General features: G+C 43.4%; 1 protein-coding gene and 1 long non-coding RNA gene across 6 annotated transcripts in view; one reads left to right on the top strand and one right to left on the bottom strand.

Annotated features, from left to right (window-relative positions):
• Positions 1-9,874, bottom strand: part of LOC142046892 (uncharacterized) — an 80,639-nt gene extending 70,765 nt beyond the window's left edge. The window contains exon 1 of the long non-coding RNA XR_012655969.1: positions 9,803-9,874. This is a non-coding gene — a long non-coding RNA (uncharacterized LOC142046892). The remainder of the gene's footprint in view (positions 1-9,802) is intronic.
• LOC116838450 (kynurenine/alpha-aminoadipate aminotransferase, mitochondrial) overlaps positions 9,575-13,842 on the top strand; it is a 28,809-nt gene continuing 24,541 nt past the window's right edge. The window contains exons 1-2 of one of the 5 annotated variants that reach the window (XM_075066373.1): positions 9,575-9,719; positions 11,754-11,822. In XM_075066373.1, the coding sequence (XP_074922474.1) occupies positions 11,756-11,822 (67 nt within the window). In that variant the 5' untranslated portion in view covers positions 9,575-9,719; positions 11,754-11,755. Of the gene's footprint in view, positions 9,720-9,874; positions 10,005-11,703; positions 11,823-12,356; positions 13,073-13,842 lie in introns of those variants that run through there. The other 4 variants (XM_032803655.2, XM_075066372.1, XM_075066374.1 and 1 more) reach the window with 4 other exon arrangements.

Here is a 13,842-nt window from a genome sequence, read left to right as displayed (position 1 = left end):
GATAGGTACCCACTGTATGTGTGCAGGGCTGGGATCCCAGACTGGCAGTGGGCTGAGGGGGCCTGGCAGCCAGGATTACGGCTGGCAGGACCTGGCAGATGGAACCCCTGAGCCGCAGTGAGCTGAGCTGCTTAGCCCACTGCCGGTCTGGGGTCCCAGCTGCCAGCCCTGCACAGCCCGCTGCTGGTCTGGGGTTCTGGCTGCCGGATCCTTGCCAGCCGGGGTCCTCGCTGCAGGCCCCGCTCAGCCTGCTGCAGGCCTAGGTTAACAGAACCCCAGACCAGCAGCGGGCTGAGCGGGCTGGTGGCGTAAGATCAACATTTTAATTGAATTTTAAATGAAGCTTCTTAAACATTGTGAAAACCTTGTTTATTTTACAGTACAATAGTTTAGTTATATAATATATAGACTTATAGAGAGAGACCTTCTAAAAAACGTTAAAATGTATCACTGGCATGTGAAACCCTAAATTAAAGAGAATAAATGAAGACTCGGCACACCACTTCTGAAAGGATGCCAACCCCTGCTATAAATGGTAATTAGGGCTAGTCTTTATACATAGTTAACAAAGCCACATTAGATAGACTAGAGCTTTGAAATGAAAACCTGTATTATTAGAGAATTAGAGGTAATACTAATTGTATGTAGTTACTTATATCTTGTCAGATGTTAACCATGTAAACAGACAGTTCCTGTCTGTCATTATGTTACATTGATTCAAAGATCAAAAGGGATTAACATTTTGATGAAGCTTGGGTGTAATAATATCATTGTTTTTATTTCTCTTTGAAATTTGTAATAAATTACCTAGTGGTGCAAGAAGAAATCATTTCTTGCCATTACTGCACTTATGGGAGGGACACAAGGGCGGGGGGGGTATGTGACCTCCTCACCTGACCCTCCATGGGGCTCCTCCCTGCCCCATGCCAGGGCTCCTAGCTTTTGCCAAGTGAAGGAAAATCTGTTCTGACTATGAATGATGATGTTTGGAGTCACATGGGCAAGCTACATGTCCATCACCATCGCCCATACTCTAATTAGAATGTTCACAGGAAGAGTCCATTAAGTGTAGACAGGTGTTTTCCAGGTTCCGTTCTGAGCTAAGTGTTCCTTAACAGACCATTCAACTTGACTTGTCTCTTTATGTTCTGGCTAAGTACCTTGTGAGTATTACCACAGGAGCAAACATGTAGTAAACATAGCTAATATTCATAACTTGAGATACCAAGATGATACATGCATAGAAATAGCATAATCATAAGTACCAGCTATTTCATATACATGACTATTCCCAAGAGAGATTCTGGAAAAAAAAAATTGCACCATGTACCTGAGACTCTATGTGCTAGCACCATGCCCCACTGGAGTTTTGTTATCTGTTATGTAACAGCATAGATGGAGCGAGTGGCATGACTTCGTTTAGCCTAAAAGAGCCTGGTTAATTTTTAGCTGTTTAGGTGTGACTGTGCCTTTGAGCCTAGTCAGTGAGGGCACACATTCAGGTTAATACTTAAACACTGAGGCCAGCTGTAAAATGCAACTGATTTTTCATCTGTTGGATCTTTACACTGAGGCCATCTGTAAAATGCAATTGATTTTTCATCTGTTGGATCTTTATTCTTTGTATATGGAAGCATAATATTTCACTTTATAGTGGAAATAGAGTGAGTTTTGAACAAAGGATACATTTTTTCAACCTCAAATGAGTTCTTTTTGACAATGAAAAACAACAAAAAGAAAATCTTCATGAGAGAACAAAGTCTGTATGTTTCCTGGTTTATGGGCACCAAGCAACTCTGGGAACAAAACAGGCAATGAGCTCTGAAGATGTGAAAAATTCCTAAAAATTGAAAGATACAATATACAAAAAACCTAAAACCATCACATCTACCGCACACAAAGATACAGAAAAGGGAAGGAGTAGAGAGGAAAGAAAGATATGAATGGAGAAAAGGAGAGGAAATATAAAGAGAAAAGATTTATAGGAGAATCTTCCTTCATCTTTGAGTTCTCTTTCAGCCAGGCACAGTGCATTGTTCCTAGACAGTGGCTTTTATACAATAAGAATTCCCCCAGTATTTCAGTCCTATATTTGGTCTAACATAGCTCCCAGTGTTACAAGGGGAAAATGTATTTCTTTCACTATTGGTTAGCTGAGTTTTCTTGTTGCATAATTAGATTGAACTCCGTTGTATATTATTCTAGGCAGAGACCTACATTCTTCCCCCCACCCCTGTTTTATTGTTTGGTATTAGATTCATCTTGTTACATCAGGGTCATCATCACACATTTTTCCAAAAAAATGAAGGTCACATCTCGAAACAATTGCAACAGAGGTGCCACATGCGGAAAAGAAAACAAATTCCAAGGGCATGTAGCCAGATATGGAGAGACAGAGGCTACCTAGCCTGCAAAACTGCAAGAGCTGCTGCCCAAAAGTGCATCTTTCATTTATCCAGTCAACCAGGCCACTTAGGTCCTTTAGGTCTGTGCCCATACTGATTCCAGTCAGCTTCTTCATAGCACTGTTCATGAGTGGAGGACAATAATGACTAACTCCTGTGCCTTTGACATGGTCCTGGCCAACCTAAAACTGCAAAACATATGCTAATGAACCTAAACAAAGGCTTTGTTTAAGTTTGTTAGCATATGTATTGTGCTGTTAAAAATGAATGCTGCAGCAGTGAAAGGAGCAGAGTGCAGCTCCACCCCCCACAGCCATGTCCTCTGGCACAGCTACAAAGCTGTGTGGGGGCAGAGGGCAGAGCTACCAGCATGGGGCCATCCAGCAGCCCTAAGTCTTTCTGGTACATCATATCAGATAGAAATCTCTTGTAGGTATGAAGTATGGAGGGTACTGCCATACTTGCACTCCTGAAACTACCTATAAATGGTGGGAGATGGGCAGTTGCCTTATAGTAATCCATGCAGCTAATTACTAATGGTACATAGGAAATAGGAGGTTCTGCTTCAAAGCCACAGTGCTTCACCCAAGCAATGCCTGCTGTCAAGAAGCTGCCAGAGAACTATAAAAAACTCTTGGCCCCTGATCCTATTAGCTCAGCTCAGCTTAAGCTTTGTCAGGGGAAGCTCGAGTCAAGCTTGAAGACTGAAGTCTCCAGTTCCAATCTGGATGACCCTGATATTGGACATTGGACTATAACCTATGGAACTAATTTGCAACTCTAAAGCTCACAATCTCTATTATGAAAGTGACTAAGAATTCTACTCAGATCTGTATATATGATGATCAATACTCTTTTTAAATAAATCTTAATTTAGTTAATAAGAATTGGCTGTGAGCTTGTATTTGGGTAAAGTCTGAACTATTCATTGACCTGGTGGACAATGTGTCCAATCCTTTGGGACTGGTAGAACTTTTTAATATGATGAACAAGATTTTCAGTAATTCTCATTATATTTGACTTGGCTGTCTGGGCAGGAGCCCAAGGTTGGATTGTTCTGAAGGAACTGTGTTTTTGGCTAAAATCTGGGTAACCAGCAAGGTGCTGTGGAAGCTGTTTTGTTCCCGGATTGGCGAATCTAATTATTAGAAACACCACCCAGTTTTGGAGACCACTTGCCCAATTCTTTACAGTTTGCCCTGATTGTTCAATCTCAGCATACCCCTCCCACAACCTATCCTATTCTTGATGGAAAATGGAGCATAAAAAGGTGGCAGCAACTGCACCAGGGTCTGGTACAAGAGAAATGTGTGTTTCCTGCAGTTTGCACATGAGCATTTTCCCCTATTTGTGATTCCCAACAAAAAGGGTGGAAACCACTTCTGTACATCCTGCCACCCAACTGCTGCATCTGTGTGCTGTCAGTCCTCCCATACAACTGGACACAAAACCGGTTACTTCAAATAGGTCCAAACAAAGAGCACCTTATCACAGCACTGAAGTAGGCTGTTGCTTTTGTTTTTATTTTAAGCATTTCATTGGACATCTGTTATCGGCACCACAGTTACCAGGCTATTGTGCCACTATGCTTTACAACTTCATTCAACTGAAAATCATTGCAGCACAACAATGGGAGAATGGTAACGAGGAAAATCCTTTGATAAAAGTTATGACAGGAATATATGGAAAGCACCTTGGCATAATACAAGCATGTTTTCCAAATTCTGTACATGTCAACAAATGGAAAATGGGCATGAAGTATTGAGTGAGCTTTCTTTACTAGTCTTCTTAATTTTAAAGAGATTTTTTGGAGAGAGCAATAGGAATGGTCACTATTTTAAAAAAAAGTCTTGCCTTTAACTTTCTCTGCCCCCACCAATTCTCACTACTGACCAAATCTTTAAACCCCAGATAAAAAAAAGTCCACATATATGCTTTGCACGGGGGATTCTCCGTGTGGGACAGGGGTAAGGAATCCTTCCATTACATAGTACTCATGAACTATTATTGTTTCTATTATGGTAGCATCCATTGGTTCTAACAAAGTTAAGGCCTCAGTGTATAGGTACTGTACAAATAGAGAGATGATTCCTTCCCTGGAAACCTTACAGTCTTAAGAGACAAGACAGGCAAAGGTATGGAGGAAAGAATGTAACTTGCAAGCAGAGAAAACAAATGTGATGGATTCAACTGTCATGTGTCACCCACGGATTCACTACCAATGCAGTCACAACACTAGTAGCTTTATACTCTTGGTAGAACTGGACAGAGTTAGCCAGCAAATCTAAGAGACCTCATCCCTACACTGGACCAAACTCCACTCAGAACTGCTAGGGAGAGCTTATGTTCTTCAGAGTCTGCTAGATCTATTTTGCTGCTGCAAATTTGATAATTTGCCTCATTTAGGACCTTCCATGAGGTCAGGATAGAAGGAAATCTCCAGAGATACTTAATAGGGCTGATTTTATTCCTGTCCTCTTCTTATTAAGATCTGATCAAGTTGGTGTCATACTTCCACTTTCATCTGTATCGCTGCTCTGATACTACCACATTTTAAACTTCTAGTTGTTCCAGCTGCTACTAGGCACTGGTACTAGCTGGAATTAACCCTTAAGATAAAAATGCAGGCAGAAGAATAGCCCAGACAGGACACTTCACTTCTAGTTTCACTGCCTGCAGTAAAGCAATTACAATCTAGTGGAATAAGCAGACATGATTTTGGCAGGAATTTTTATTTAGTTCAATTCATGATCACAAAATGAAGTGCACAGCTGCCATCTAGTGGTCAAATATCAGTACACAGATGTCTCTAATCTTGCCCCTTCTCTACAGGCAACATCTATACTGCTTAGCTCAGGTACCACCAAATAATTTCAGTGAATTTTAACACTTCCTGTGGCACACCACAGTGCATGCTGGACTAGGTCGTTTAATTATGGTCTAATATTTCCTATGGAATGGCATTTAGTTTGCAGGACATTCAGTGTCCTCAATCAGCCCAATTACCGCTCTTTTTTTAGGATATATTTATGTGCCTTAAGATATAGAAACGACAATGGTTCAAGTCATATTACAAAAGTAATTAAGTGTTGCCTTAAATAATCACAACCTTAAATAATCACAAAAATACTGTAGGTTGAATCTTGGCACAGTCTCATAGCAAGGGCAGCTTCTTTTTTGGTCAGCTCAGAAGGAAAAAACTACCAAGCCAATCTTTAAATCCAAGGAGTGTAATGTGTAATATATAAATATATATATTATAAAACACACACGTGCATTCCTGAAGTGCACTGCTTTCTAGCCCCTTTGCACAACTAATAAGATAATTTGAGTTTAAAAAGAAAAGTGAGACTGGAACTATAACATAGTCCAACTGTTTTGGGATTTAAGGATGATGGGGGGAATGTTTTTAAAGGAAAGAGATACTGTTCCTTAAAATGATGTGGGTATTACACATTCACAGCAACATTTCTTCACGAATTTCACAAGACTTACTACAAATAGCATACACCCTATATAGAAAAACAAATATCAGAACAGCTGAGAAGTGACTACTCTTACATAATGTGTAAACAAAGCATTCATTTTGATTTGTGGTTTATAGGGTATGTAACTGGTGTGACAGACCCAAACCAGTGCGGTGCAGGAGTCTGGTAGAGGGCAAATATACTAGTCACTGGCTGAGTAGTTTTCTGTTCCCTGAGTGACTAGAGCAGGGGCTGCACCTTGGCTGGAACCCGGAATAGAGGGCGGGCCCAGGTTCCCCCAAACCTCCCAACTCCTGATCAGACACAGGAAGAGTTGATCTAGACTGTGGGGAAGATCACTGAGGTGAGCAAATCTGCCAATAAGCACAGGACCCATCAAGGTAGAGGAGGAACTTTGTCACACTGGCGATGAATAAATTGCTAAAAGATCCAAGATTTAATAGATGAATGCAGCTTGGATAAGCATTAAACGAGCTATATTCTCTGTAATTTATTTTAGTTTGTTTCAATAATACAGCACTGAAATCTACTAAGGGCACCAATAAAGCCCACTGAAATCAGTGTAGCAGGGTTGCCAGTTTGGTCAGCAGGCTGGCCATCCTAGTCTCTCTTTTCACCCAATGTATCCAGGACCCCATAGAGGGGATTCTACTCAGTCTGCTTCTGAACTGGTAATATCGTAGTCCTGCCCATCCCAGGGCTAGGCAAAGAGGAATCTGTGGTGGAGAGGGGGATTTGGGCCCTACCACTCCATCAGGTCCCAGCCCAGGACCCTGAAAAAACAGGATAGCCTGTTCTTGGCCCATCTTCTGTTCACCTTGCCCTGGGACGCTTTCCACTCCAACCAATGTTTCAGTATGGGGCATAGCTGATTTTCCATTTCATCAAACCCCCCAAGTCTCAGGGCTGATGCAGACAATCCTCTCATGTCTCCATGGTTCTCTCTACCCCTGGGGTGAGATCTCCGGGGGCAGGAGGGAGAAAGACTGACAGCTGGATCACCTCAACAAGAGCTTCTTCTGCTCCTGTTGCAGGACAGCACTCTTTCTGGAAATCACTTCTCTGCTCCCACCGGCCAGGGCTGCTAGAGCTCTTTTTATAATGCTCCTTTTCCCAGGAGCATGCTCAGCTGTACCTGAGGGTATGGCACTCTGTACTACAAAGCAACATCCTGGAATCCCCATATTCACCACTATCATAATTATGATAGGTTTTGTACAAAGTATGCCTTGTGAGGTATCACTTTAAAAGTTTTGATCTGTTGAACATTTTTATCCTGTTGGATCATATGTGCTATCATTGTATGTGAAGTTATTCTATATGTGTGCTACTGAAATATGTTCTGAGGTTAGGAACCCATAACCAGTCTTTCAGGTACAGCAATGGAGTAGCAAGATATGCTGATTGCCCATTAAAGGGAATCCACTTTCCCAGCAGCCATTCCAGAAGACTTCTCAGAGAGAGCACCTAGATAATGGAGACTGTGTGACCAATGTGGGCAGACCCCATATCACAAGCAGTGATCTTGCCAGACAGCTGGATAAAACTAGTACTGGGCCTCTCCCTCCCCTCCAGCCCCCAAACTCAACACTTGGAAGACTAAGACTTTGAGCTAAGGCTGGTGGTCCCAGCCTGGAAAAGAGCCCAGCCTGTGTATTGAATGTCTGTAGCCTGCTTCTACCATCTGTCAAGATGAGACACTGCTTGATTCAAATCCTGTTTAGGATGTAGAACTCAGACTGTGAATTTATTTTATTTCTTAGGTAACCAGCTTTGATCTGTACACCTGCTACTTATAATCACTTAAACTAATATTTCTGTAGTTAAGATATCGATTTTATATTTTACCTAAAACACCGTCTTTTGGTTGAAGTGCTTGGGAAATCTCAGCTCAGTGTACAAAGGCTAGTGTGTACCCTCTCCACATGGAGAGAAGGGCAGACTGGGTAATGAACGTGCCCTGCTCAGAAGCCTGACCAGTGTAATATGGTCCAGTTCTGGAGTGCAAAACTAGGGAGCTGTAGGAAATTTGCTGGAGCCTCTTTTGTTGGCTCATGAGTGGCTGGCAAAGCATTTATGTAACTCAGTCGGGTGTGTCCCTGCCTGTGGATGTCTGTAAGTGAAGTATCTGCCAGAAGTCTGTGACTTAACAACAGCACCACCGTGTGAGAGGGATACCCCAGGCTGGTGGGACAGAGCTCAGTGGTCTCAGAGTCCAGGTTGCACCCCAGGAACCCATCACAGAGGATGAGAGCTTTCCTGTGTTCCACACTCCTTTGCCCTTGTGACAAGAGTGCTGTTGGCAGCTGTAAAATGAGCCCTTTGAAAGCCAGCATCCTGGTCACTAGATCACCCAGGGCACTGGAAGCAATTAGAGTAGTCAGGATTTGGAAGGGCAGAAGGGCCTGAGGGGCTAGTGAAGTAATAAATTTGACAGCTGGGTAGCTCTGAGAAGAAAACAAGCATCATGAAAGGTTGAGCCATGAGCAGGAAGGGGGCTCCATGAAACTGCTGTTACAGTGTGATGTACCCAGAGCATAAATAGTAACAAAGCACTTGGTAGAGATACCTTGGTGGACTGTGTGTGTGGCTTAATTTACAGAGAGGGCCAGCCAGCCCTCCTAAGAGCTGACTGGGGAACCCATTCACAGTCCCACATGACTAAAAAACCTGTGTAGGATTGAAAACAACTCTAATCATTTTACCCTGCAGGACAAACAAATTTTAAGCACTTTAACCTCCTCTCCAAATGCTCTCCTCTTTCCACCTCCTGTATGATGTGATATATTGACTATGATGTATTTACACACACTATCATATTATGTGTAAATTATAATGCAAGTGCTTCAGCTCAGGGCCCTTGCTTTATCGCGCTGTCTGTAAAGTACAAGGCAGAAGTCTGCCAACAGCTAAGAATTAAATAAAAATAAATATTTCAAGAATAAACTCAGAAGGCAATTATTTTCTATCACATCATTTTTAAATATTGAATGGTGCAGCACCTAGAGTGCATCTAGAATGCCTAGCAGAAGCACAAGTCTGGACCAGCTACACAATACAGCTTGTCTCTGCTTTCCCATCTCAGTGTGGGTGGCATCTCTTCCACCCACCACCCCTTGGGCAGCAAACTTCCCTACTCCCCTTTCTGAGATCTTTTCCGCTCTGCCCACTCAGCACCCCATAAACCCACACCCCAACCCAGGATTTTCAAAAACAGGCAAATAAAGTTATGCTATGGGTGACACTTCCAAGAGTACCTAAATTAACTTAGGAGCCCAAGTCCCTTTTTCAAGAGACTCAGGCACCCCAGGGTCCAAAACAGACTTATGTGCTGCCATTTATTGTATGCCCATAATTCGGCAAGTAAATACTGAGTTGGTTTTTTCAAATGGCTGAGCACCCCTCAACAGGAGATACTTGGGGCCTCCAGAGTTTTGAGGAGCGGGGGCTTGGGGGGGAAGCTCTGGCCTCTTAGTAAGATGCCTAAATAGCTAGGGACCTAATTTTAGTCTTTGTATTATTTAATCGTGGCCTGAACTCTGCTCTCTCCCTCTGCTCTTCCACTGCAATCTCCCTGGTCCCTCCCACCCCGCTCCCAGCAGCTCTGTGGGCGTTTAGCAGGGGGCTGTGACTTCAGCGGGGCTTCACTTTCCCAGCGCTCACGTGCGCCCAGCAGCACATGCCCACGGCTGAAGCCGGCCTTGCACCGACCGCGTCCCGGCCCGAGCCTGTGCGCGACGCGGGGATCCCACCTGCCCGCCAGCGGGGAAGGTGCTGCGCCCGTGACCGCGGGTAGCTCCCGCCTCTGCCCGGCGTTGGGAGGAAGGTCAGTGCGCGCGCCTGCAGTGCCACGGGGCTAGTGGGGACGGGGCCGTGGCTGCTGCTCTCCGCGTCCCGCTGCGACCTAACCCAGCGGCCTGAGCAGACGCTTGTCCTGCCGGGGCTCGCGCCGCTGTCGGGACAGACACGAGGAGGCGGAGGGCGAGCGTTGCGGGAGCCGCTGTAGGCAGCAGGGCCGGGGACGCTGGCGCCTGCGCTCTCCGACACAGCCACTGAGCGAGCCGCCGGCCTGACCTGCCACGGCTGCTGCAGAAGCCAAGTCTCCTGCCCAGTAACTAGGATCCCCTGCTTTGCTCCCCCATCTTTGTTACAACCAGACGCCGGAGCACTGAAATCCATTACAGGCAGGGCTTAGTCCCCGCCGAGGGAAACAAAGGGTTACCAGCTCCGTGCTGGTCAGTTTCAGCGAGAAACGTCTGCCTACATTATAGACTAGAAAAATCAACCACAGGCTCAGATATCTACGTAACATGTTTACACAGAGGTCATACAGTCAGTTACCTACTGGAGTAATAATGCATTGCAGAGAAGGTGAGTGGAACTAGGATCAGTCCAGACATTGATTACATTTTAATCCAGAAGAAGGGAATTTGAACAGTTTATAGTAACTTGAGAACATGAATTTGATGGGACCCTCACTGTCCAAATTCACCTACCTGTTGACTTACCCTGTTACTGAGGGCAGGTCTACACTGGGGCGGCGGGGGGATTGATCTAAGATATGCAACTTCAGCTACGTGAATAACATAGCTGAAGTCTAAGTATCTTAGATCGAGTTACCTACTGTCCTCACAGCACGGGATCGACATCCCTCTGTCGACACCACTACCACCCGTTCGCGCTGAGTCGACAGGCATGCGTTCGGGGATCGATATATCGCGTCTAGATGAGACATGATATATCGATCCCCGAGAAATCGATTGCTATCCACCGATACGGCCGGTAGCGAAGACGTACCCTGACACATCTAGTACTGCTTACACTTTCTTCTTCAGTTGCATGCAATTAGATAGTAACAAGTAACATTAACTTCACTTCTGAATTCTACCCTGCTTCCTTAGATACAGTAAGCTGTATTCTTTCCTGGTGCAATATTGAACAGTCAACAGATACGGTTGAACTAATATTTCAAAAGTGATATTTTGTCCTGGGGAAAAGATGAATTCTAGGTCCTGCAGGAAGTCTATTTCACTAGCCACATACATTTCTATTTGAAATATTTTCTAGAACATACAGCAACTGATTCTGGTCTCACACTAGTGTAACCAGGAATAGCCTCACTGAAATCAATATAAATGACACTATTGGAAAACTGGTGGAAGTGAGAAAGAATTAGGTCCATGCTTTTGATATCAAGTTTGCAGATGGATTTTTTTTCAGTGAATCCAAAGAATGTCAATCATCCTATCAGCTTTCAAAAAAAAAACAAAAACACAAAAATGTCAGCCTGTGGTTTAAATAATGCATAATTAAGAATGTCTTTCAAAATGTTTCAAACTGTTTGTTTTTTGTCCATTTTCATTTGACAATTTTATTTTCCCCTTTCCCTCCGTATCTTTTAAATAAACCCAATACAGAGCTGCTACTTACCGGTACTTCCTTTTTTGTGTGTGTGTGCGCATCAGAATAGTTGATGTTCCCCAAAAATGTATACGGCTCTCAGAACAGTGCTGGTTAACTACTACAGCAGAAACAAAAAGAGTGAGAGAGAGAGCACAAAACCACTGTACATTGTTTTGTGAATGGGCTCGCCAAACTAAGTCAACTAAACATTCATTAAGAACATTTTAAAAAAAGCTATTTTGAATCAGTGTGAAGGGAATTCATTTTAATGATCTTACTAAATGGCACAGTTAAACAGATTGTATGTTGGAGAAGTTTTTTACTGATGGATATTTTTTGTGTGTTTACAATCCAATCTCATGAACCATGTTGAAAAGTGATGTTTCCTTTTTCCTTCCTTTTTCTAGCCCGTTGTGTCCTGTTTAACTAATGATCTGAATTGCTGCTTGTCTTATAGTCATGAATTATTCTCATTTCATCACTGCAGTAAGTGCAGCAAGAAAGGCATCTCCAATAAGACTTCTGAGTGAGTACACACTGGCCACCCCTCACTGATAGCTCCTAAACCATATTGCCCTGTCTTCCGAACTCAGCCATGACACTGCAAATAAATACCAGAACAGTCTTACAAGAAAACTGTGAGCAATTATAAGCTAATACATACATAGCTAACAAATATGCTCTGTGTCTTATTTGCTTTTATGCGTAAAGGCAGAGGTACCTGAGATAGTTTGCCTTTGATCTATAAAATGAATATGCATTGTACCCAGTGGAAACCACCTCACACAGAGAAAAGAATTGGAAATAGTAACACTGTTTAATTCTTTTAAATTCATGCCAGAAAATATTTCTGCCAATGCCCCTGCTTCTGGAGTTGTGGCCATTAAACTGTGAGTTTTATTGCTGAATTTTTATTAGTTGTACAGGTCCAATTGACTATTAGGAAAGATGAGACTGACCTTCAGGAGGACTTCCTCTTGGATTCAATAATTAACTATTATTGAATCCAAGAGGAAGTTGTCCTGAAAGTCAGTCTCATCTTCTTCACACTTCTGATTGCCTTAGCCTGTCACTTGAAGAAGACTAAGGCTTAAGGCTGGAAATGACCATCATGATCCCAAAGAACCTCCCCCACCCACTCCTATAATAGGCCCATAACCTCTAGCTGAATTATTGAAGTCCTCAAATCATGATTTAAAGACTTCAGGTTACAAAGAATCCACTGTTTACTCTAGTAAGTTACTCTAGACCTTACCAGTCATATTGATATGCTGAGTAACTCCTGTACTCTATCAACTTCCTTGGCTGTTTCATGCCATTACTGCTTCTTACTTGCCTGACTCTGTGCAGCTGACTCGAGATGAATACTATACATATACAACAGTGGTTCTCAACCAGAGGTATGCATACTCCTAGGGGTACACAAAGGTATTCCAGTGGGTACATCAACTCATCTAGATATTTGCCTAGTTTTATAACAGGCTACATAAAAAGCACTAGTGAAGTCAGTACAAACTTGAGTATGCAGAGGTATAATCAGAAAGGCCAAAACACAACTGGAGTTGCAGCTAGCAAGGGATGTGAAGGGTTTCTGAAGGTATGTTAGCAACAAGAAAAAGGTCAGGGAAAGTGTGGGACCCTTAATGAATGGGGGAGGCAACCTAGTGACAGATGATGTCGAAAAAGCTGAAGTACTCCATGCTTTTTTTGCCTCTGTCTTCATAGACAAGGTCAGCTCCCATACTGCTGTCCTGGGCAACACAGTATGGGGAGGAGGTGAGCAGCCCTCGGGGGTGAAAGAACAGATTAAGAACTATTTTGAAAATCTGGACATGCACAAGTACATGGGTTCAGATCTAATGCATCCCAGAGTGCTGAGGGAATTGGCAGATGTGATTACAGAGCCATTAGCCATTATCTCTGAAAACTCTTGGTGATCGGGGGAGGTCCTGGACAATTGGAAAAAGGCAAATATATTGCCCATCTTTAAAAAAGGGAAGAAGGAGAACCTGGGGAACTACAGACCAGTCAGCCTCAACTCAGTCCCTGGAAAAATCATGGAGCAGGTCCTCAAAGAAACCATTTTGAAGCACTTGAGGGGGGAAAAGAAGGTGATCAGGAAAAGTCAACATGGATTCACGAAGGGCAAGTCATGCCTGACTAACCTGATTGCTTCTATGATGAGATAACTAGCTCTGTGGATATGGGGAAAGCAGTGGACGTGATATATCTTGATTTTAGCAAAGCTTCAGTTATGATCTCCCACAATATTCTTGTCAGCAAATTAAAAAAGTATGGATTGGATGAATGGACTATAAGGTGGATAGAAAGCTGGCTAGATTATTGGGTTCAACGGGTAACGATCAATGACTCGATGTCTAGCTGGCAGCTGGTATCAAGTGGAGTGCCCCAAGGGTCGGTCCTGGGGCCGGTTTTGTTCAACATCTTTATTAATGATCTGGATGATGGGATGGATTGCACCCTCAGCAAGTTCGCAGATGACACTAAGCTGGGGGGAGAGGTAGATATGCTGGAGGGTAGGGATA

Source organism: Chelonoidis abingdonii, chromosome 5, assembly GCF_003597395.2.
Source record: "Chelonoidis abingdonii isolate Lonesome George chromosome 5, CheloAbing_2.0, whole genome shotgun sequence".
NCBI classification, from domain to species: Eukaryota; Metazoa; Chordata; order Testudines; family Testudinidae; genus Chelonoidis; species Chelonoidis abingdonii.
This window is presented reverse-complemented; position numbering and strand designations above follow the sequence as displayed.